Here is a 24,106-nt window from a genome sequence, read left to right as displayed (position 1 = left end):
TACATTCACTGTCTCACTGTCTCTGTGCTATGACCCCTGCACATTCAGTCTCTCTCTCGGAGTAGTGAACCCTGTACATTCACTTTCTCTCTCTGAGCTGTGATCCCTGTACATTCGCTGTCTCTCACTCTGAGCTGTGACCGCTGTACGTTCACTGCATCTCTCTCTCTGAGCTATGACCCATGCACATTCACTGTGTGTCTCTCGCTCTAAGCTGTGATGCCAGTATATTCACTGCCTCTCTCTCTCTCTGAACTGTGACCCGTGTACATTCCCTGGCTCTCTCTCTCTCTCTGAGCTGTGACCCCGGTACATTCACTGTCTCGCTCTCTGAGCTGTGACCCCTGTACATACAATGTCCCTCCCTCTCTCTCTCAGCTGTGACCCCTGTACATTCACTGTGTCTTGCTCTCTCTCTCTCTGAGCTGTGACCCTTGCACATTCACTGTTTCTCTCCGAGCTGTGACTCCTGTACATTCACTGTCTCTCTCTGAGCTGTGACCCCTGTACAATCACTGACTCCCTCTCTCAACTGTGACCCCTGTACATTCACTGTCAGTCTTTCTCTGAGCTGTGGCGACTGTACATTCCCTGTCTCTTTCTCGGAGCTGTGATCCCTTTACCTTCATTATCTCTCTCCCTCTGAGCTGTGACCACTCTACATTCACTGTCTCACTGTCTCTAAGCTGTGACCCCTGCACATTCAGTCTCTCTCTCGGAGTAGTGAACCCTGCACATTCACTTTCTCTCTCTGAGCTGTGATCCCTGTGCATTCGCTGTCTCTCACTCTGAGCTGTGACCGCTGTACGTTCACTGCATCTCTGAGCTGTGATCCCTTTACATTCACTGTCTCTCTCTCTCTCTTTCTCTCTGAGCTGTGACCCCGGTACATTCACTGTCTCTCTGAGCTGTGACGCCTGTACATACAATGTCCCTCCCTCTCTCTCTCTCTCAGCTCTGACCCCTGTACATTCACTGCGTCTTTCTCTCTCTCTCTCTCTCTCTCTCTGAGCTGTGACCCTTGCACATTCACTGTTTCTCTCCGAGCTGTGACTCCTGTACATTCAGTCGGTCTCTCTGAATAGACTCCGGTACATTCACAGCCTCTCTCTGAGCTGTGAATGCTGTACATTCACTATCTCTGAGCAGAGACTCCTGTACAATCACTGTCTCTCTCTGAGCTGTGACCCCTCAACATTCACTGTCTCTCTCTCTATGAGCTGTGAACCCTGTGCATTCACTGTCTCTTTCTCTGAGCTGTCACCCCTGTACATTCACTGTCTCCCTCTCTGAACTGTGAACCGTGTACATTCACTGTCTCTCTCTCTCTCTCTGAGCTGTGACCATTGTACATTCAATGTCTCTCTCTCTCTCTCTCTGAGCTGTGACTCCTGTACATTCACTCTCTCTCTCTCTCTGAGCTGTGACCTCTGTACATTCAGTCTCTCTCTCTCTCTGAGCTGTGACCCCTGTATATTCATGACTCTCTCCGAGCTGTGACCCCTGTACGTTCAGTCTCTCTCTCTCTCTCTGAGCTGTGGCATCTGTACATTCACAGTCCCTCTCTCTCTCTCTCTGAGCTGTGACCCATGGACATTCACTGTCTGTCTCTCTCTCTCTCTCTGAGCTGTGACCGCTGTACATTCACAGGCTCTCTCTCTCTGAGCACTGACCCCTGTACATTCACTGCCTCTCTCTCTCTCTGAGCAGTGACCCCTGTACATTCACTGTCTCTCTCTCTCTGAGCACTGACCCCTGTACATTCACTGTCTCTCTCTCTCTGAGCTGTGACACGTGGCACATTCACTGTCAGTCTCTCTGTCTCTCTCTGAGCTGTGGCCCCTGTAATTCACTGTCTCTCTGAGCTGTGACTCCTGTCCATTCACTGTCTCTCTGAGCTGTGACCCCCGTCCATTCACTGTCTCTCTGAGCTGTGACCCCCGTCCATTCACTGTCTCTCTGAGCTGTGACCCCTGTCCATTCACTGTCTCTCTGAGCTGTGACCCCTGTACATTCACTGTCTCTCTGAGCTGTGACCCCTGTACATTCATTGTCTCTCTCTCTGACCTGTGACCCCTGCACATTCACTGTGTCTCCCTCTGAGCTGTGTCCCCTGTACATTCACATCCTCTCTCGGAGCTGTGACCCCTAGACATTCACTGTCCCTCTCGGAGCAGTGACCCCCCTGGACATTCACTGTCTTTCTCGGAGCTGTGACCCCTGGACATTCACTGTCTCTTTCTCTGAGCTGTCACCCCTGTACATTCACTGCCTATCTCTCTGAACTGTGACCCTTGTACATTCACTGTCTCTTTCTCTGAGCTGTGACCCCTATACATTCACTGTCTCTCTCTCTGAACTGTGACCCCTGTACATTCACTGTCTCTCTCTCTCTGAGCAGTGACCCCTTTACATTCACTGCCTCTCTCTGAGCTTTGAATCCTGTATATTCACTGTCTCTCCCTCTCTCTGAGCTGTGATCCCTGTACGTCCATTGCCTCTCTCTCTGAGCTGTGATCCCTGTACATTCACTGCCTCTCTCCTGCAGCTGTGATCCCTGTACATTCACTGTCTCATTCTCTGAGCTGTGAACCCTACACATTCAATCTCTCTCTCTGAACTGTGACCACTGGACATGCACTGTCTCTCTGAGCTGTGACCACTGTAAATTCACTGTCTCTCTCTGAGCTGTGATCCCTGTACATTCACTGTATCACTTTGAGCTGTGATCCCTACACATTCACTGTCGCTCTCTGAGCAGTGACCCCTGTACATTCACTGACTCACTCTGAGCTGTGACCCCTGAACATTCACTGCCTCTCTCTCTCTTCCTGAGCTATGACCCCTGTACATTAACTGGGTCTCTCACTCTGAGCTCTAAGCCATGCCATTCACTGTCTCTCTATCTCTGAGCTATGACCCTGTACATAACCTGTCTCTCCCTCTCTCTGAGCTGTGACCCATGTACATTCACTGTCTCTCTCTCTCTCTCTCTCTCTGAGCTGTTACACCTGGACATTCACTGTCTCTCTCTGAGCTGTGACCCCTGAACATTCAGTCTCTCTCTCTCTCTATCTCTGAGCTGTGACCCCTGTACACTCACTGTCTCTCTCTGAGCAGTGACCCCTGTACGTTCACTGTCTCCCTCGGAGCTGCGACCCCTGGACATACACTGTCTCACTCACTCTAAGCTGTGACCCCTGCACATTCTGTCTCTCTCTCAGAGTAGTGAACCCTGTAAATTCACTGTCTCTCTCTGAGCTGTGATTCCTGTAGGTTCACTGCCTCTCTGAGCTGCAAATCCTGTATATTCACTGGCTCTCTCTCTCTCTCTGAGCTGTGACCCATGTACATTCACTGTGTGTGTCTCTAACTGAGCTGTGACGCCTGCATATTCACTGTCTCTCTCTCTCTCTCAACTGTGACCCATGTACAATCCCTGTCTCTCTCTCTCTCTGAGCTGTGACCCCTGTACATTCCCTGTCTCTCTCTCTCTCTGAGCTGTGACACCTGTACATTCACTTTCTCTCTCTCTCTCTCTTTGAGCTGTGGCCCCTGTACATTCAGTCTCACTCTCTGAGCTGTGAACCCTACACATTCAGTCTCTCTCTCAGTGCGTGTCCAGTGGTCACAGCTCAGTCTCTCTCTGAGCAGTGACCACTGTAAATTCACTGTCTCTCTCTCAGCTGTAATCCCTGTACATTCACTGTATCACTCTCTGAGCTGTGATCCCTGCACACTCACTGTCGCTCTCTGAGCTGTGACCCCTGCACATTCACTGTCTCTCTCTCCCTGAGGTTTGACCACTGAACATTCACTGTCTCCCTCTCTGGATTGTGACCCGTGCACGTTCACTGTCTCTCTCCCTTAGCGGTGATCCCTGTACATTCACTGTCTCTCTCTCTCGGAGCTGTGACCCCTGTACAATCACTGTCTCTCTCTCTGAGGTGTGATCCCTGTCCCTTCATTGCCTCTCTATCTCTCTCTCTTTGAGCAGTGGCCCCTGTACATTCACTGCCTCTCTCCTGGAGCTGTGATCCCTGTACATTCACTGTCTCATTCTCTGAGCTGTGAACCCTACACATTCAGTCTCTCTCTCTGAGCTGTGACCACTGGACATGCACTGTCTCTCTCTGAGCTGTGACCACTGTAAATTCTCTGTCTCTCTCTGAGCTGTGAACCCTGTACATTCACTGAATCACTCTCTGAGCTGTGATCCCTGCACATTCACTGTCGCTCTCTGAGCAGTGACCCCTGTACATTCACTGACTCACTCTGAGCTGTGACCCCTGACATTCACTGTCTCTCTCTCTCTTCCTGCGCTATGACCCCTGTACATTAACTGGGTCTCTCATTCTGAGCTCTAAGCCATGCCATTCACTGTCTCTCTCTCTCTGAGCTATGACCCTGTACATAACCTGTCTCTCCCTCTCTCTGAGCTGTGACCCATGTACATTCACTGTCTCTCTCTCTCTGAGCTGTTACGCCTGGACATTCACTGTCTCTCTCTGGGCTGTGATCCCTGTAGGTTCACTGCCTCTCTGAGCTGCAAATCCTGTATATTCACTGTCTTTCTCTCTCTCTCTCTCTCTGAGCTGTGACCCCTGTACATTCCCTGTCTCTCTCTCTGAGCTGTGACACCTGTACATTCACTTTCTCTCTCTCTTTGAGCTGTGGCCCCTGTACATTCAGTCTCACTCTCTGAGCTGTGACCCCTGAACATTCAGTCTCTCTCTCTCTCTATCTCTGAGCTGTGACCCCTGTACGCTCACTGTCTCTCTCTGAGCAGAGACCCCTGTACATTCACTGTCTCCCTCCGAGCTGCGACCCCTGGACATACACTGTCTCACTCACTCTAAGCTGTGACCCCTGCACATTCTGTCTCTCTCTGAGTGGTGAACCCTGTAAATTCACTGTCTCTCTCTGAGCTGTGATCCCTGTAGGTTCACTGGCTCTCTGAGCTGCAAATCCTGTATATTCACTGTCTCTCTCTCTCTCTGAGCTGTGACCCATGTACATTCACTGTGTGTGTCTCTCACTGAGCTGTGACACCTGCATATTCACTCTCTCTCTCTCTCTCTCAACTGTGACCCATGTACAATCCCTGTCTCTCTTTCTCTCTCTCTGAGCTGTGATCCCTGTACATTCCCTGTCTCTCTCTCTCTCTGAGCTGAGACACCTGTACATTCACTTTCTCTCTCTCTCTTTGAGCTGTGGCCCCTGTACATTCAGTCTCACTCTCTGAGCTGTGAACCCTACACATTCAGTCTCTCTCTCTGAGCTGTGACCCCTGAATATTCAGTCTCTCTCTCTCTCTCTCTCTCTATCTCTATCTCTGAGCTGTGATCCTTGTAGGTTCACTGCCTCTGAGCTGCAAAACCTGTATATTCACTGTCTCTCTCTCTCGGAGCTGTGACCCATGTAAATTCACTGTGTGTGTCTCTCTCTGAGCTGTGACGCCTGCATATTCACTGTCTCTCTCTCTCTCAACTTTGACCCGTGTACATTCCCTGTCTCTCTCTGAGTTGTGACCACTGTACATTCACTGTCTCTCTCTGAGCTGTCACCACTGTACATTCACTGTCTCTCTCTCTCTCTCCCAGCTGTGACCACTGTACATTCACTGTCTCTCTCTGAGCTTTGACCACTGTACATTCACTGTTATGAGCTGTGACCGCTGTACATTCACTATGAGCTGTGACCACTGTACATTCACTATGAGCTGTGACCACTGTACATTCACTATGAGCTGTGACCACTGTACATTCACTATGAGCTGTGACCACTGTACATTCACTATGAGCTGTGACCACTGTACATTCACTATGAGCTGTGACCACTGTACATTCACTATGAGCTGTGACCACTGTACATTCACTATGAGCTGTGACCACTGTACATTCACTATGAGCTGTGACCACTGTACATTCACTGTCTCTCTCTGAGCTGAGACCCCTGTACATTCACTGTCTCTCTCTCTCTGAGCACTGACCCCTTTACATTCACTGTCTCTCTCTCTCTGAGCACTGACCCCTTTACATTCACTGCCTCTCTCTGTGCTTTGAATCCTGTATATTCACTGTCTCCCCCTCTCTCTGAGCTGTCACCAATGTACCTTCACTGTGTCTCACTCTCTCTGAACTGTGACTCTGGTACATTCACTGTCTCTCTGTCTCTGAGCTGTGACCCCTGGACATTCCCTGTCTCTCTCTCTCTCAGCAGTGACCCCAGTATATTCACTGTTTCTCTCTCTGAATGTAACCCCTGTACATTCGTGTGTCTCTCTATGAGCTGTGATCCCTGTACAATCACTGTTTCTCTCTCTGAGCTGTGACCCCTGTACAATCATTGTCTCTCCCTCTGAGCTGTGGCTCCTTGACATTCACTGTCTCTCTCTCTCTCACTCAGCTGTGACCACTGTACATTCTCTCTCTCTCTGAGCTGTGACCCTTGTACTTTCAATGTCTCTCTCTCTCTGAGCTGTGACTCCTGTACATTCACTGTCTCTCTCTCTCTGAGCTGTGACCCCTGTACATTCCCTGTCTCTCTCTCTCTCTGAGCAGTGACCCCTGTACATTCCCTGTCTCTCTCTCTTTGAGCTGTGGCCCCTGTACATTCACTGTCTCTCTGAGCTGTGACCCCTGTACATACAATGTCCCTCCCTCTCTCTCTCAATTGTGACACCTGTACATTCACTGTGTGTCTCTCTCTCTGAGCTGTGACCCTTGCACATTCACTGTTTCTCTCCGAGCAGTGACTCCTGTACATTCACTGTCTCTCTCAGCAGTGACCCCTGTACATTCACTGTCTCTGAGCTGTGACCCCTGAACATTCACTGTCTCTCTCTCTGAGCTATGACCCCTGAACATTCACTGTCTCTCTCTCTGAGCTGTGACCCCTGAACATTCACTGTCTCTCTCTCTGAGCTGTGACCCCTGAACATTCACTGTCTCTCTCTCTGAGCTGTGACCCCTGAACATTCACTGTCTCTCTCTCTGAGCTGTGACCCCTGAACATTCACTGTCTCTCTCTCTGAGCTGTGACCCCTGAACATTCACTGTCTCTTTCTCTGAGCTGTGACCCCTGAACATTCACTGTCTCTCTCTCTGAGCTGTGACCCCTGAACATTCACTGTCTCTCTCTCTGAGCTGTGACCCCTGAACATTCACTGTCTCTCTCTCTGAGCTGTGACCCCTGAACATTCACTGTCTCTCTCTCTGAGCTGTGACCCCTGAACATTCACTGTCTCTCTCTCTGAGCTGTGACCCCTGAACATTCACTGTCTCTCTCTCTGAGCTGTGACCCCTGAACATTCACTGTCTCTCTCTCTGAGCTGTGACCCCTGAACATTCACTGTCTCTTTCTCTGAGCTGTGACCCCTGAACATTCACTGTCTCTTTCTCTGAGCTGTGACCCCTGAACATTCACTGTCTCTTTCTCTGAGCTGTGACCCCTGAACATTCACTGTCTCTCTCTCTGAGCTGTGACCCCTGAACATTCACTGTCTCTCTCTCTCTCTCTGTCTCTGAGCTGTGACCTTTGTACATTCACTATCTTTCTCTCTTTGAGCTGTGACCCCTGTATATTCACTGTCTCTCTCTGTGCTTTGAATCCTGTACATTCACTGTCCCTCCCTCACTCTCAGCTGTAACCCCTGTACAATCACTGTTTCTCTCTGAGCAGAGACCCCTGAACAATCACTGTCTCTCTGGGTTGGTTTCTGTCTTCATTGAGAGCCAGCGGACAAATCTCCCCGTCTCTCTCCCCCTGACTCTCACCTGGATTAGCACCTTCACATACATGAGCGGGTGTGAGAGGACCGTCAGCCCCGCTCCCAGATATAGCTGGCTCCAGGTATCCGCCATTGTGATCCCAGAATACAATGCGGGCGCAGCGGAAATGCTGACCTGGAAACTGAATTCGGGAGGGCGGAAACGAGAGGTGGGAGGGGAGGTAGGTGGGAGGGAGGGGGAATGATGGGGGAAAGTGGGGGAGGGGGAATGAGGGGGGAAAGTGGGGGAAGGGGAATGAGGGGGGAAAGGGGGGGGAAGGGGAATGAGGGGGGAGGGGGGCAATGGGAGGGGGGGCGGGGGAATGGGGGAGGGGGGGAATGGGGGAGGGGGGGAATGAGAGGGGAGGAAAGGGGAGGGGGGAATTCGAGGGGAGGGAATGGGAGGGGGAGGGGGGGGAGGGGGGGGAGGGGAGGGAATGGGAGGGGGAGGGGGGGGGGAGGGGAGGGAATGGGAGGGGGAGGGGGGGGAGGGGAGGGAATGGGAGGGGGAGGGGGGGAGGGGAGGGAATGGGAGGGGGAGGGGGGGAGGGGAGGGAATGGGAGGGGGAGGGGGGGAGGGGAGGGAATGGGAGGGGGAGGGAGGGAATGGGAGGGGGAGGGAGGGAATGGGAGGGGAGGGAATGGGAGGGGAGGAGGGAATGGGAGGGGGAGGAGGGAATGGGAGGGGAGGGAATGGGAGGGGAGGGAATGGGAGGGGAGGAAAGGGGAGGGGGGAATTCGAGGGGGGGAAGGGGAGGGGGAGGGGGGAAGGGGAAGGGGAGGGGGGAAGGGGAGGGGAGGGGGAAGGGAAGGGGAGGGGGGGGAGGGGGAGGGGGAGGGGGAATGGGAGGGGGGGGAGGGAGGGGGGAATGGGAGGGGGGGGAGGGGGGAATGGGAGGGGGGGAGGGAGGGGGGGGGAGGGGGGGGAGGGAGGGAGGGGGGAATGGGAGGGGGGAATGGGAGGGGGGGAGGGAGGGAGGGGGTAATGGGAGGGGGGAGGGAGCGAGGGGGGGAATGGGGGGGAGGGGGGGGAATGGGGGGGAGGGGGGGGAATGGGGGGGAGGGGGGGGAATGGGGGGGGAGGGAGCGAGGGGGGGAATGGGGGGGGAGGGAGCGAGGGGGGGGGATGGGGGGGAGGGGGGAATGGGGGGGGGAATGGGAGGGGGGAATGGGGGGGGGAATGGGAGGGGGGAATGGGGGGGGGGAATGAGAGGGGGGAGGGGGGAATGAGAGGGGATGAGGGGGAGAGGGGGAGGGGTAGGGGAGGGGGAGAGGGGGAGGGGTAGGGGAGGGGGTGAATGGGTATGAGAGGGGGGGAATGAGTGGGGGAGGGGGAAATGGGAGGGGAGGGGGAAGGGGAGGGGGCGGGGGGAATGAGAGGGGGAGGGAGGACTGGGGGAGGGGGGAAGGAGAGGGGGAGGGGGGAAAGGAGAGGGGGAAACAGAGGGGGGAACTAGAGGGGGAGGGGGAAGGAGAGGGGGAGGGGGGAAGGAGTGGGGAGGGGGAGGGGGGAGAAGGGAAGGAGAGGGGGAGGGGGGTGGGGGGAAGGAGAGGGGGTGGGCTAGGAGAGGGGGAGGGGGGAATGGGAGGGGGAGGGGGGAGGAGAGGGGGGTTGAGGGGGAGGGGAGGGGGGATGAGGGGGGAGGGGAGGCGGATGGAGGGTGAGGGGAGGGAAGATGGGAGGGGTGTGGGGGGATGGGAGGGAAGGGGTGGGGGGGATGGGAGGGTGAGGGGAGGAAGGATGGGAGGGGAGGTGGGTGGGTGGGGGGATGGGGGGGCTGGGGGTGGTGGGTGGGAGGGAGGGGGGTTGGGGGGAGGGGAGTGTGGGGGGGGAATGGGAGGGAGGGAGGGGAGTGTCGGGGGGGTGGGATGGGTGTGGGGGTCTGGAGTGGGGAGGCAGGGATGGGGGGGATTGGAGGGAGGGCGGGTGGGGGAATAGGGGGGTGAGGGGATGGGAGGGGAGGGAGGATGGGAGGGGAGGGAGGATGGGAGGGGAGGGAGGGAGGATGGGAGGGGTGAGGGGATGGGTGGGGGGCATTGGGAGAGCACGGGATGGGGGATGGGAGGGAGGGGGTGTGGGGGGGATGGGATGGGTGTGGGGGTCTGGAGGGGGGATGCGAGGGGGGGTGGGGGTGATGGGAGGGAGGGGGTGGGGGGATGGGATGTGTGGGGGGGGTGGGAAGGGTGTGGGGGTCTGGAGGGGGGGGATGGGGGGGATGTGAGGGTGGTGGTGGGGGGATGGAAAGGAGGGTTGTGAGGGGGGATGGGAGGGGGAGGGGAGGGGGGTTGGGAGGGCTGAGGGGGGGAGGGAGGAGGGGAGGGGTGTGGGAGGGCTGAGGGGAGGGGGGTGGGAGGGCTGAGGGGAGGGAGGAAGGGGGAGGGAGGAGGGGAGGGGGTGTGGGAGGGCTGAGGGGAGGGGGAGGGGGGGGTGGGTGGGGGGGATGGGACGCGGGTTGGGGGGGATGGGAGGGAGGGGGGTTGGGGGATGGGAGGGTGGGGGGAGGGAGGATAGGTGGGGGAGGGAGGATGGGAGGGGGAGGGTGAGGGGGGGTGAGAGGGGGGACGGGGGATGAGAGGTAGAGGGGAATGGGAGGGGGAGGGGAGGAGAATGAGAGGCGGAAGGGAGGGGGTGAGAGGGGGAGGGGAAGGGGGATTGAGGAGGGGGAGGGGGGATGAGGAGGGGGGAGTGGGAGGGGGTATGAGGAGTAGGAGGGGGTATGAGGAGGGGGAGGGGGTATGAGGAGGGGGTGGGGGATATGAGGAGGGGGAGGGGGGATGAGGTGGAGCAGGAGTGGAGGGGGATGAGGATGCGAGGGTGATGGGGGCAGGGGGATGAGGAGGAAGGTGGAAGCTGATGAGGGGGATGGGAGGGGAGGGGTGATGGGGAGGGAGGGGGATGGGGAGGGGGATGATTGTGGAGAAAGGGGATGGGGATGAGGAGGGGAGGGGGTTGAAGAGGTGTGGGAGGGTGATGAGGCGGGAGGGTGATGAGGGGGATGTGGGGAGGGGGATGGGGAGGAGGGGGGAAGGGGATGGGGAGGGGCGGATGGTGGGGGGGTGGAGGAGCGGAGGGGGAGGAGGATGGGGAGGGGGGAGCGGGATGAGGTGAGGGGGTGGGGGATGGGGATGGAGGAGGATGGGATGGGGAGAAGGATGAGGAGGGGGAGGGGGTGCGGGATGAGGTGGGAGAGAGGAGGGGGAGCGGCGAGGGGGATGAGGAGGGGTGGGGGATGTGGAGGGGGAGGGGGATGAGGAGGGGGAGGAGGATGAGGTGGAGCAGGAGTGGAGGGGGATGAGGGTGAAGGTGGCAGGGGGATGAGGAGGTGGGTGGAAGCTGATGAGGGAGATGGGAGGGGAGGGGTGATGGGGAGGGGGATGAGGAGGGCGAAAGGGGATGGGGGATGAGGAGGGGAGGGGGTTGAGGTGTGGGAGGGTGATGAGGCGGGTGGGTGATGAGGGGGATGTGGGGAGGGGGATGGGGAGGACGGGGGAAGGGGATGGGGGGGGAGGGTGCTGGGGGGTGGAGGAGCGGAGGGGGAGGAGGATGGGGATGGGGAGGGGGATGAGGAGGGGCATGGGGAGGGTGTTGAGGGATGGATGGAGAGGGGGTGAGGAGGAGGATGGGGAGGGGGATGAGGAGGGGGATGGGGAGGGGGGAGGCGGACGGGGAGGGGGAGTGGGATGGGGAGGGTGGTGGGGTTGGAGGAGGGGAGGGGGGAGAGGGATGGGGGGAGGGGGATGAGGAGGGGAATGGGGAGAGGGGTGGGAGGGGGATGAGGAGGGGGTTGAGGAGTGGGAGGCGGGGGATGGGGAATGAGGAGGGCGAGGGGGTGAGGAATGGGAGGGGGGATGGGGAGGGGAAGGGGAATGAGGGGGAGGAGTGGAGGGGGATGAGGAGGGTGAGGGCGGAGGTGGATGAGGAGGGGGAGGGGGATGAGGATGAGGAGCGGGATAGGAATAAGTATGAGGAGGGTGATGAGGTGAGGGGGATGGGGTGAGGGGATGAGGTGAGGGAGGGGGATGGGGTGAGGGAATGAGGAGTGGGATGAGGAGGGAAGGGGAATGAGGAGTGGGAGGGGGATGAGGAAGGGGAGGGGATGAGGAAGGGGAGGGGGATGAGTAGGGGGAGGGAGATGGCGAGGGGGGAAGGGGAGGATGGGAGGGGGCTGAGGAGAGGGGATGGGGGGAGGGGGGTGGGGGGGGATGAGGAGGGGGAGGGGGATGAGGAGCGGGGGGAGGGGGGCAGGGGAATGAGGAGGGGGAGAGGCGAGGGGAATGAGAAGGGATGGGGGATGAGGAGGGGGAGGGGTTGAGGAGGGGGAGGAGGATGAGGTGGGGGATGTGGAGTGGAGGGGATGAGGACGGGAGGGTGATGGGAGCAGGGGGATGAGGGGGAGGGGGGAAGGTGATGGGGAGGGGGATGAGGAGGGGTTAAGGGGGTGGGGGATGAGGGTGAGTTGAGGTGTGAGAGGGTGATGAGGAGGAGAGGGAGCGGGTGGGGAGGGGGGTAGGGGGATAGGGATGGGGGGAGGGGGATGGGGAGTGGAGGGTGGTGGGGGAGGGGGATGGGGAGTGGAGGGTGGTAGGGGTGGAGGAGGGGAAGGGGAGTGGGCTGGGGGGTGGGGGATGAGGAGGGGGAGGGGGATGGGGAGGGAAATGGGGGGGAGCGGATAAGGAGGGGGAGAGGAATGAGGAGGGGGATGGGGAGAGCGATGAGGAGGTTCAGTGGGTGGGGTGGGGATGAGAAGGGAGAGGGGGATGAGTAGGGGGAGGGGGATGGTGGGGGTAGATGGGGGGAAGGGGAGCGTGGGAGGAGGAGGAGTTGGGATTGGGATGGAGGGGAGTGGGATGGGGAGGGGGATGGAAAGGTGGGAGGGGCGAGAGGGATGGGTAGGGGGATGAGGAGGGTGATGGGGAGGGGGATGAGGAGAGGGAGGAGGATGAGGTTGGGGATGAGGAGTGGAGGCGGATGAGGGGGAGGGGGAAGGTGATGAGGGGGATGGGGAGGGAGGGGGATGAGGAGGTGGAAAGGGGGTTGGGGATGAGGAAGGGAGGGGCTTGAGGAGGTGTGGGAGGGTGATGAGGAGGGGATGAGGCGGGAGGGTGATGGGGGGGGGGGATGGGGAGGAGGTTGGAAGGTGATGGAGAGGGGAGGGTGGTGGGGGTGGAGGAGGGGAGAGGGAGTGGGAGGGGGAGAGGGATGGGGGGAGGGGGATGAGGAGGGTGATGGGGAGGGGGATAAGGAGCGGCATGGGGAGGGGGTTGAGGGGTGGATGGAGATGGGGTGAGGAGGGGGAGGGGGATGAGGAGTAGGAAGGGGATGAGGAGGGGTGGAGGGGGATGGGGAGGGGGGAGGCGGATGGCGAGGTGGGAGGGGGATGAGGAGGGGGAAGGGGGCTGAGGAGTAGGAGGACCAGGGTGATGAGGAGGGGAAGGGGGAGGGGGATGTGGAGGGTGAGGGGGATGAGGAGGGGGAGGGGGATGAGGAAGAGGAGGGTGGAGGGGAATGGGGAAGAGATGAGGAGGGGGAGGGGTATGAGGAGAGTGAAAGGGGGGAGAGTATGAGGGGGAGCAGGGGAGAGGATGGGGAGGGGGATGAGGAGTGGAGGGGGATGAGGAGGGGGATGGGGGATGGAGATGGTGGGGGGAAATTGGAGAGGGGGATGGGGAGGGGGGAAGGGCAGGGTCAGAGGGGGAAGGGAGCGGGAGGAGGGAGGGGAATGAGGAGGGGGAGGCGGGAGGGGAATGGGGAGGGGATGAGGAGGGGGAGGGGTATGAGGAGGGGCAGGAGGCAGAGGGGTAGAGGGTGGAGGAGTGGGAGGGGGTACAGGGGGAGAGGGATGAGGGAGGGGGATGAGGAGGGGATGAGGACGGGGATGTGGAGGGGGATGAGGAGGTGGCAAGGGGGATGAGGAGGGGGAGGGGGATAAAGAGGGGGAGGGGGATGAGGATCACGAGGGGGTGAGGAGGGGATGGGGGATGAGGAGTGGGAGGGGGAGTGCGATGAAGAGGGTGAGGGGGAATGATGAGGGGGAGGGTGGAGAAGGTGGGAGGCGGGAGGGGGCGGAGGGGGGAGGGTGGGGTTGGGGGGAGGGGGGTGAAGTGGAGGGGGATGGGGTAGGGAGGGCGAGGGGGTTGTGGATGGGAATGGGGAGGGGGATGAGGAGGGGGAGTGGAGAGGTGGATGAGGAGGGGGAGTGGGGAGGGGGATGAGGAGGGGGAGGTGGATGAGGGGGGTGCGGAGGGGAATGAGGAGCGGGAGAGGGGGATGGGGAGGAGGGGAGGGCGGGGGAGAAGGGGGTTGATGTGGGGAGGGGGAGGGGTAGAGGGGGGATGGGGAGGGGGATGAGGAGGTGGAAAGGGGGTTGGGGATGAGGAGGGGAGGGGCTTGAGGAGGTGTGGGAGGGTGATGAGGAGGGGATGAGGCGGGAGGGTGATGAGGGGGAGAGGGGATGGGGAGGAGGTTGGAAGGGGATGGAGAGGGGAGGGTGGTGGGGGTGGAGGAGGGGAGGGGGAGTGGGATGGGGAGGGGGAGAGGGATGGGGGGAGGGGGATGAGGAGGGTGATGGGGAGGGGGATGAGGAGGGGCATGGGGAGGGGGTTGAGGGATGGATGGAGAGCGGGTGAGGAGGAGGAGGGGAGGGGGATGAGGAGTGGGAAGGGGATGAGGAGGGTAGGAGGGGGATGGGGAGGGGGATGAGGAGGGCGAGGGGATGAGGAGGGGGAAGGGGGCTGAGGAGTGGGAGGGCCAGGGTGATGAGGAGGGGAAGGGGGAGGAGGAGGGTGGAGGGGAATGGGGAAGAGATGAGGAGGGGGAGGGGTATGAGGAGCGTGAAAGGGGGGAGAGTGGGAGGGGGATGAGGGGGGAGCAGGGGAGAGGATGGGGAGGGAGATGGAGAGGGGGATGAGGAGCGGGATGGGGAGGGTGGAGGGGGATGAGGAGGGGGATGGGGATGGTGGGGGGAAATGGGAGAGGGGGAATGGGGAGGGGGGAAGGGCAGGGTCGGAGGGGGAAGGGAGCGGGAGGAGGGAGGGGAATGAGGAGGGGGAGGGGGATGAGGAGGGGGAGGGGGATGAGGAGGGGGAGAGGGATGAGGAGGTGGAGGGGAATGGGGAGGGGATGAGGAGGGGGAGGGGTATGAGGAGGGGCAGGAGGCAGAGGGGGAGGGGGAGAGGGTGGAGGAGTGGGAGGGGGTGCAGGGGGGAGAGGGATGAGGGAGGGGGATGAGGACGGCGATTGGGAGGTGATTAGGAGGGGGTTGAGGAGGGGATGAGGACAGGGATGTGGAGGGGGATTAGGAGGGGGCTGGAGAGGGGGTTGAGGAGGGTGAGGGGATGAGGAGGTGGAGAGGGGGAGGAGGATGAGGATGGCAAGGGGGATGAGGATCGCGAGGGGGTGAGGAGGGGTAGGAGGGGGGAGTGTGATGAGGGTGAGGTGAGAGGGGGAAGGGGATAAGGAGGGGGAGGGGGGAGGTGGATGAGGGGGGTGCGGAGGGGATGAGGGGGTTGAAGGGGAGAGGGTGATGAGGGGGAGTGGGATGAGGAGCGGGAGAGGGGGATGGGGAGAAGGGGAGGGCGGGGGAGAAAGGGGATGATGTGGGAAGGGGGAGGGGTAGAGGGGGGATGGGGATGAGGAGGAGCAAGGGAGGTGGATGGGAATGAAGAGGGGAATGAGGAGGGGGAGGGGTGGGGAATGGGGAGGGGTGTGGGGAGCGGGATGAGGGGTGGGGGAGGGGGATGAAGAGTTGGAGGGGGAGCGGGAGGGGAGGGGGAGAGGGTGAGGGGGATGGGGAGGGTGGAGGGGGAGCAGGGGGAGGGGGATGAGGATCACAAGGGGGTGAGGAGGGGATGGGGGATGAGGAGTGGGAGGGGGAGTGCGATGAAGAGGGTGAGGGGGAATGATGAGGGGGAGGGTGGAGAAGGTGGGAGGCGGGAGGGGGCGGAGGGGGGAGGGTGGGGTTGGGGGGAGGGGGGTGAGGTGGAGAGGGGGATGATGGGGGAGGGTGATGGAGAGGGGGATGAGGAGGAGGGGGATGGGGTAGGGAGGGCGAGGGGGTTGCAGATGGAGGTGGATGGGAATGAGGAGGGGGAGTGGGGAGGTGGATGAGGAGGGGGAGTGGGGAGGGGGATGAGGAGGAGGGGGAGGAGGATGAGGAGGGGAGGGGGCAAGGGGGATGAGGAGTGGGTTGGGGTGGGGGTGGGGAATGAGGAGGGGGATGGGGAAAGGGATGAGGAGGTGGAGGGGGATGGTTAGGGGATGAGGAGGAGTAGGGGAATGAGGGGGATGAGGAGGGGAGGGGGATAAGGAGGGTGAGGGGGATGAGGAGGGGGAGGGGTGGAGCAGGGAAAGGGGGAGGGCAGGGGGGGTGAGGAGGGGGAGGGGGGTCAGGAGCGGATGAGGGGGAGTGGGAGAGGGGGGACTGGGGAGGAGGGGGTGGGGGATGATGGGGGTTGGGGAGGGGGTAGGGTGATGGGGAGGGGGAAGGGGATGAGGAGTGTGAGGGGGATGGGAGGGAGGGGGTGGGGGGATGGGGATGGAGGGGGGATGGGAATGGGGAGGGGGATGAGGGGGAGGGCGATGAGGGGCAATGGGGAGGGCGATGATGAGGGGGAGGATGACGAGGGGGAGGGGGAATGAGGAGGGGGAGGGGATGAGGAGTTGGAGGGGGATGGGTAGGGAGATGAGGTGGAGGGGATGCGGTGAGGGGAGGGAGAGTGGAATGAGGAGGAGGAGGGGGAGGGGATGAGGAGGGGGATGTGGGGAGGGGGATGAGGAGGGGTAGGGGAATGAGGAGCTGAGGGGGCAGGGGGATGGGGAGGAGGATGAGGAGGGGGAGGGGTGGTGGGGGATGAGGAGGCGGAGTGGGGGAGGGGGACAAGGAGGAAGATGGGGATGAGGAGCAGAGGGGATGGGGGAGGGGGATGGGAGGGTGGGAGGCGAGGGGGAAAGCGATGAGAAGGGGGAGGGGGAGGGTGATTAGGATGGGGAGGGGGAGGGGGATGAGGAGGGAGAGGGAGAGGGAGAGGGTGAGGGGGAGGGGGATGAGGAGGGGAGGGATGGAGGGGATGAGGAGGAGGGGGAGGGGGATAATGAGGGGAAGGGGGAGGGGTGGATGGAGGGGGATGAGGAGGGGGATAGGGAGTGGAATGGGGGAGGGGCTAAGGAGGGGGAGGGGGATGAGGAGTTGGAGGGGGAGGGTGGAGGAGGATGGGGAGGGGATGAGGGGGATGGGTAGGGAGATGAGGTGGAGGGGATGCGGTGAGGGGAGGGGGGAGGGCGAGGGGGAATGGGATGAGCAGGAGGATGGGAAGGGGGAAGGGGGAGTGGGATGAGGAGGCGGGTGGGAATGAGGAGGGGGAGGGGAATGAGGAGCGGAGTGGGTGAGGGGGGAGGGGGATGGGGAGGGGGGTGAGGAGGGGGAGGGGTGGTGGGGGATGAGGAGGTGGAGTGGGGGAGGGGGATGATGGGGGATGGGGAGGGTGGGGGCGAGGGGGAAGGGGATGAGAAGGGCGATGGGGAGGGGGAGGGTGATGAGGATGAGGAGGGAGAGGGCGTTGGGGATGAGGATGGGGAGGGGGGTGAGGGGGCGGGGGATGAGGAGGGGAGGAGTGGAGTGGATAAGGAGGGGGAGGGTGGGATGGGGAGGATGGAGGGGGATGGGGAGTGGAATGGGGGAGGGGATGAGGAGGGGGAGGGGGATGAAGAGGGGAATGAGGATGGGGTGAGGAGGGGGATGGGGAGGGAATAAGGAGGGGGATGGGGGAGGAGATGGGGAGGGGAGGAGGGAGGGGGATGGCAGGGATGGGGAGGGGATAAGGGGAGGGTGGAAGTGGGGGGAGGGGGATGAGGAAGGGGATGGGAATGGCGGGAGGGGGATGGGGAGGGGATTAGGAGTGGGATGGGAAGGGGGATCAGGAGTGGGAGGGGGATGAGGGGGTGGGGGATGATGGGGCAATGAGTAGAAGGGACGGGAACGGTGGTGGGGGGTGGAGGGTGGGAGGGAATGGGGAGGGGAGGGGGAGTGGGAAGGGGAGGGGGATGAGGAGCGGGAGAGGGGGATGAGGGGATGAGGAGGGGGAGGGGGTAGGTGGATAAGGGGGGATGCGGAGGGGGTTGAGGAGCGGGAGGGCGGGAAGGGGAGAGGGGGAGGGGAGGGGGGCGGGGGAGGAGGGGGTGAGGGAGGGAGGGGTGATGGGGATGGAGGGATGGGAATGGGGAGGGGGATGAGGAGGGGGAGGGGGAGCGGGGTGAGGAGGGGGAGGGGGATGAGGAGTTGGAGGGGGAGGGTGGAGGAGAATGAGGAGGGGGAGTGGGGGGAGGGGAATGAGGAGGGGGTGGCGGGAGGGGGATGAGGGGGAGAGGATAAGGAGGGGGATGAGGTGGGGCAGGGGAGGGGGAGGGGGATGAGGATGGGGAGGGAGATAAGGAAGGGGAGGGGGATGAGGAGGGGGAAGCGGGGAGGGGGATGAGGAGGGGGAGTGGGAGGGAGATGTGGAGAGGGAGTGGGGAGGAGGATGAGGAGGGGGATGGGGAGGGGGCAGGGGAAAGCGGGAGGGGGGAGGTGGGGAGGGGGCGGGGAGAGCGGGAGGGGGCGGGGATAGCGGGGGGGAAGATGGAGAAGGGAGAGAGGGAGGGGCGAGCGGGGGAGGTGCTAGAGAGTGGGAGGGGACGGGCTAGTGGATGGGACGGGTTAGGGAGGGCGAGGGGGCCTGGAGAAGGGGAAGGGGGGATAGAGTCGGGGAAGGGGGTCTAGAGTGGGGGAGGGGTGCTAGAGTGCAGAAGAGGGGGAGGGGGGCTAGAGTGCGGGAGAGGGGGAAGAGGGCTAGAGTGCGGGAGAGGGAGGGGGGCTAGAGTGCAGGAGAGGGAGGGGTGGGGAGGATTAGAGAGGGGGAGGGGGCTAGGGAGGGCTGGGGGGGACTAGAGAGGGGGAGGGGGGGCTAGAGAGGGAGATGGGGCTATGGAGGAGGATGGGGAGGGGGCTAGAGGGGGAGGTGAGGGGTAGCTAGAGAGGGGAGGTGGAGAGGAGGCGAGGGTTGGAGGGGAGGGGTAGGTGAGGGGAGGGGAATGGGGCCAGAGAGGGGGAGGGTAGGGGGGCTAGAGAGGGGGAGGGGAGGGGGCTAGAGAGGGGGAGGGGAGGGGGGCTAGAGGCAGGGAGGGGGCTAGAGAGGGGGAGGGGAGGGGGTGCTACAGTGGGATGGGGAGGGGGGGCTAGAGAGAGGGAGGGGGGTCTAGAGAGGGGGAGGGGTGTTAGTGGGAACGGGGCTAGCGAGGGGGTGGGGGTGCTAGAGAGGGGAGTCGTGGCTAGAGACGGGGGGATGGCTAGAGAGGGGGAGGGGAGGCTAGAGAGAGGCAGATGATGCTAGAGAGGGGGAGGGTGGGGGAGGGCGGCTGGAGAGGGGGAGGGGGCGCTAGAGAAGGGGAGGGTGGGGCTAGAGAGGGGGGAGGGCTAGAGAGGGGGAGGGGGGTCTAGAGGTGGACTGGGAGGCTAGGGAGGGGGAGGGGTCTAGAGAGGGGCAGGAGGTCTAGAGAGGGGGAGGATTGGTAGGGGGGGCTAGAGAGGGGGAGGTGGCTAGAGAGGGGGAGGGGGAGGAGGGGGGCTAGAAAGGTGGAGTGGGTAGCTAGAGAGGGGGAGGGGGAGGAGGGGAGCTAGAGAGGGGGGGCTAGAAAGGTGGAGTGGGTAGCTAGAGAGGGGGAGGGGGCTAGAGATGGGGCAGGGGGGCTAGAGAGGGGAGGGGGGCTAGAGAGCGGCAGGTGGGGCCAGAGAGTGGAAGGTAGGGCCAGAGAGGGGGAGTGGGGAACTAGAGAGGGGGAAGGGGGGGGCTAGAGAAGGGGAGGGGGGTTAGAGAGTGGGATGGGGTGGCTAGAGAGGAAGAGGGGGGCTAGAGAGGGGTGGGGGGGCTAGAGACAGGGAGGGAGGGCTAGAGATGGTGGGGGGGTGGCTAGAGAGGGGGTGGCTAAAGAGGGGGAGAGGGGGCTAGAGAGGGAGAGGGGTAGGGGATGTTAGAGAGGGAGAGGGGGAAGGGGGGCTAAAGGGGGAGGGTTGCTGCTAGAGGGGGAGCGGCTAGAGGGGAGGGGCTGGAGGGGGAGAGGCTGGAGGGGGAGGGGCTGGAGGGAGAGAGGGGGTGAACAGAGGCAGAGTGAGAAAAGGAGGGAGGGGGAAAACGCGGGATGGAGAGAGAAGAAAGGGAGGCTAAGTGAAAGAAAGGAGAGGAAGAGAGAAGAAATAGAGTGTGGAAAAGGAGGGAGAAAGAGAACAAGCCATGTGAGAAACAAGAGGGAGAATGTGAGGAAAGTAAGAGTGGAGAGAGAAAAACGAGTGGGAGAGAGAGAATGAAGGGAGATTAAGGAAAAAGAACGAGAGAGAAGGAGAATGTGGAAAATGAGGGGTGAGGGAGAAAAACGATGGGGAGAGAGATAAGTAATGGAAAGTATGGAAAAGGGAGAGAGGGATATAAGAGATCGAGCAACATAATGAATCGGAGCAGGAATAGGCCATTCTAGGTGGAGGGAAAAGAGGGAGAGGGTGGGCATCAAAGAGGAAGAGGGTGGGGGAAAAAGAGGGAGAGGGTGAGGAAAAAGAGAGAGTGGGCTAAAAAGAGAAAGTGGGGAAAAGGAGGGGGATAGTCGGGAAAAAGAGAGAGAGTGGGGAAAAGAGAGGAAGAATGGAAAAGAGGGAGAGGGAGAGGGTGGGGAAAAAGGGGGGAGAGTAGGAAAAGTGGGGGAGGGTGGGGAAAAAGAGCTAGAGAGTGGGGGAGAAAGGAGAGGGAGAGTGAGGGAAAAGAGGGAGAGTGGGGGAAAAGAGGGAGAGAGTGGGGGAAAAGAGGGAGAGAGTGGGGGAAAAGAGGGAGAGAGTAGGGGAAAAGAGGGAGAGTGGGGAAAAGGAGTGAGAGTGGGAGAAAAGAGTGGGCAAAAAAGAGGGTGAGAGTGGGGAAAAAGGAGGGTGAAAGTGGGGAAAAAGAGGGAGAGAGTGGGAGAAAATAGAGAGGTGAAAAGGAGCAAGAGTGGGAAAAAGAGGGAGAGTGGGTAAAAAAAGAGGGAGAGAGTGGGGAAAAAGGAGGGTGAAAGTGGGGAAAAGGAGGGGGAGAGTGGGGGAAAGGAGGGGGAGAGGTGAAAGGGAGTGAGAGAGTGGGAAAAAGAGGGAGAGAGGGAAAACCGAGAGTGGATAAAAAAGAGGGAGAGAGTGGGAGAAAATAGAGAGGTGAAAAGGAGCAAGAGTGGGAAAAAGAGGGAGAGTGGGTAAAAAAAGAGGGAGAGAGTGGGGAAAAAGGAGGGTGAAAGTGGGGAAAAGGAGGGGGAGAGTGGGGGAAAGGAGGGGGAGAGGTGAAAGGGAGTGAGAGAGTGGGAAAAAGAGGGAGAGAGGGAAAACCGAGAGTGGATAAAAAAGAGGGAGAGAGTGGGGGGAAAAGGAGAGTGGGGAAAAGGGGGTGTGGGCTAAAAAGAGTGAGAGCGGAAAAGCAGGTGGAGAGTGGGGAAAAAGAGGGAGAGAGAGAGAAGGGAAAAGAGGGAGAGAGTGGGGAAAAGGAGGAAGGGAGTGGGTAAAAGAGGGAGAGAGAGAAGGGAAAAGAGGGAGAGAGTAGGGGAAAAAGAGGGAGAGCGTGGGGAAAAGAGATGGAGAGAGTGGAGAAAAAAGACAGTGGGTAAAAAAGAGGAAGAGAGAGAGGGGGTAAAGAGGGAGAGAGTGGGGGAAAAGTGTGAGAGAGTGGGAAAAAAGAGGGAGGGAGCGAGAGGGGGAAAAAGAGAGAGTGGGGGGAAAGGAGGGTGAGAGTGGGGAAAAAAGTAGGAGAGAGTGGGGAAAAAGAGGGAGAGAGTGGGAAAAAGGGAGAGAGTCGGATAAAGAGAGAGAGTGGGGAAAAGGTGTGGGAGAGAGTAGGTAAAAGAGGGAGAGTGTGGGGAAAAGAGAGTGGGGAAAAGCAGGTGGAGAGTGGGGAAAAAGAGGGAGAGAGTGGGGAAAAAGAGGGAGAGAGTGGGGAAAAGGAAGCAGAGAGTGGGTAAAAGAGGGAGAGAGAGAAGGGAAAAGAGGGAGAGAGTGGGGAAAAAGAGTGGAAAAAAGGGAGAGAGTGATGAAAAGGAGGGGAGAGTGGGAAAAAGAGGTAGAGGGTGGGGAAAAAGGGAGTGAGCGGGGGAGAAAGGAGGGGAAAAGTGGGGGGGAAGAGGGAGAGAGTTAGAAAAAGAGAGAGTGGGGAAATAGAATGGAAAAGACGGAGAGAGTGAGGAAAAAGGAGGGTGAAAGTGGGGAAAAAGAGGGGAGAGTGGGAGAAGAGAGAGGGAGGTGAAAAGGAGCAACAGAGTGGGAAAAAGAGGGAGAGTGGGTAAAAAAGGAGGAAAAGAGTGGGGAAAAAGGAGGGTGAAAGTGGGGAAAAGGAGGGGGAGAGTGGGGGAAAAGAGGGAGAGAGGGAAAACCGAGAGTGGATAAAAAAGAGGGAGAGAGTGGGGAGAAGGGAGGGTGAAAGTGGGGAAGAAGGAGGTTGAAATTGGGGGAGAGTGGGGGAAATAGAAGTAGAGAGAGGGGAAAAAGGAGGATGAAAGTGGGGAAAAGGAGGGGGAGAGTGGGGCAAAAGATGGAGAGGGAGGGGAATGAGAGATAGAGTATGGAAAAGGAGGTAGAGAGTGGGGAAAAAGGGAGAGTGGTGGAAAAACAGGGAGAGAGTGGGGGAAAAGAGGGAGAGTGGAGAAAAGGGTGTGTGGGAGAGAGTAGGTAAAAGAGGGAGAGTGTGGGGAACAGGGAGGAGAGGGTGGGGGAAAAAGAGAGAGTAGGGAGAAAGGAGGGTGAGAGTGGGGAAAAAAGTAGGAGAGAGAGTGGAAAAAGGAGGGAGAGAGTGGGAAAAAGAGAGAGAGAGGGGAAAAAGAAGAAGAGAGGGGAAAAGAGGGAGAGAGTGGGGGGAAAGGAGGGAGAGAGTGGGAGAAAAGAGGGTGAGTTGGAGAAAAGAGAAAGAGAGTGGGGAAAAAGAGAGAGAGGGAAAGGAGGGAGAGAGTGGGGAAAAAGAAGAAGAGAGGGGAAAAGAGGGAGAGAGAGGGGGAAAGGAGGGAGAGAGTGGGGAAAAGGAGAGTGAGGGGAGAGAGAGAGAAGGAAAAAGAGAGTGGGGAAAAAGAGAGTGGGAAAAGAGGGAGAGAGTGGGGAAAAAGAGAAAGAGTGGAAAAGAGGGAGAGAGTCACAAAAAAGAAGGGGAGAGTGGGAAAAAAGTAGAGGGTGGAAAAAAAGGGAGAGAATGGGGAGAAAGGAGGGGGAGAGTGGGGGAAAAAGAGGGAGAGAGTGGGGGGAAGGAGGGGGTGAGTGGGAAAAAGCAGGAGAGGGTGGGGAAAAGAGGGAGAGTGGGGAAAAAAGAGGGAGAGAGTGGGGAAAAAAGAGGGAGAGAGTGGGGAAAAAAGAGGGAGAGAGTGGGGAAAAAAGAGGGAGAGAGTGGGGAAAAAAGAGGGAGAGAGTGGGGAAAAAAGAGAGAGAGTGGGGAAAAAAGAGGGAGAGAGTGGGGAAAAAAGAGGGAGAGAGTGGGGAAAAAAGAGGGAGAGTGGGGAAAAAAGAGGGAGAGAGTGGGGAAAAAAGAGGGAGAGAGTGGGGAAAAAAGAGGGAGAGAGTGGGGAAAAAAGAGGGAGAGAGTGGGGAAAAAAGAGGGAGAGAGTGGGGAAAAAAGAGGGAGAGAGTGGGGAAAAAAGAGGGAGAGAGTGGGGAAAAAAGAGGGAGAGAGTGGGGAAAAAAGAGGGAGAGAGTGGGGAAAAAAGAGGGAGAGAGTGGGGAAAAAAGAGGGAGAGAGTGGGGAAAAAAGAGGGAGAGAGTGGGGAAAAAAGAGGGAGAGAGTGGGGAAAAAAGAGGGAGAGAGTGGGGAAAAAAGAGGGAGAGAGTGGGGAAAAAAGAGGGAGAGAGTGGGGAAAAAAGAGGGAGAGAGTGGGGAAAAAAGAGGGAGAGAGTGGGGAAAAAAGAGGGAGAGAGTGGGGAAAAAAGAGGGAGAGAGTGGGGAAAAAAGAGGGAGAGAGTGGGGAAAAAAGAGGGAGAGAGTGGGGAAAAAGGAGGGTGAAAGTGGGGAAGAAGGAGGTTGAAATTGGGGGAGAGTGGGGGAAATATAAGTAGAGAGTGGGGAAAAAGGAGGATGAAAGTGGGGAAAAGGAGGGGGAGAGTGGAGGAAAATATGGAGAGGGAGGGGAATGCGAGAGAGAGTGTGGAAAAGGAGGCAGAGAGAGGAAAAGGGAGAGAGTGGTGGAAAAAGAGGGAGAGTGGGGAAAAGGGGGTGTGGGCTAAAAAGAGTGAGTGCGGAAAAGCAGGTGGAGAATGGGGAAAAAGAGAGAGAGAGAAGGGAAAAGAGGGAGAGAGTGGGGGAAAAGAGGGAGAGAGTGGGGAAAAGGAA

The 24,106-nt window shown here is 59.6% G+C and overlaps 1 protein-coding gene across 1 annotated transcript in view; it reads right to left on the bottom strand.

The window, feature by feature from the left end:
* The window catches only part of mtch2 (mitochondrial carrier homolog 2), a 371,087-nt gene extending 363,180 nt beyond the window's left edge, over positions 1 to 7,907 (bottom strand). Inside the window, exon 1 of the mRNA XM_041197168.1 lies at positions 7,779 to 7,907. Within this exon, the coding sequence (XP_041053102.1) occupies positions 7,779 to 7,865 (87 nt within the window). The 5' untranslated portion in view covers positions 7,866 to 7,907. The remainder of the gene's footprint in view (positions 1 to 7,778) is intronic.
* Between the last annotated feature and the right edge of the window lie 16,199 nt (positions 7,908 to 24,106).

Source organism: Carcharodon carcharias, chromosome 10, assembly GCF_017639515.1.
Source record: "Carcharodon carcharias isolate sCarCar2 chromosome 10, sCarCar2.pri, whole genome shotgun sequence".
Classification (NCBI taxonomy): domain Eukaryota; kingdom Metazoa; phylum Chordata; class Chondrichthyes; order Lamniformes; family Lamnidae; genus Carcharodon; species Carcharodon carcharias.
This window is presented reverse-complemented; position numbering and strand designations above follow the sequence as displayed.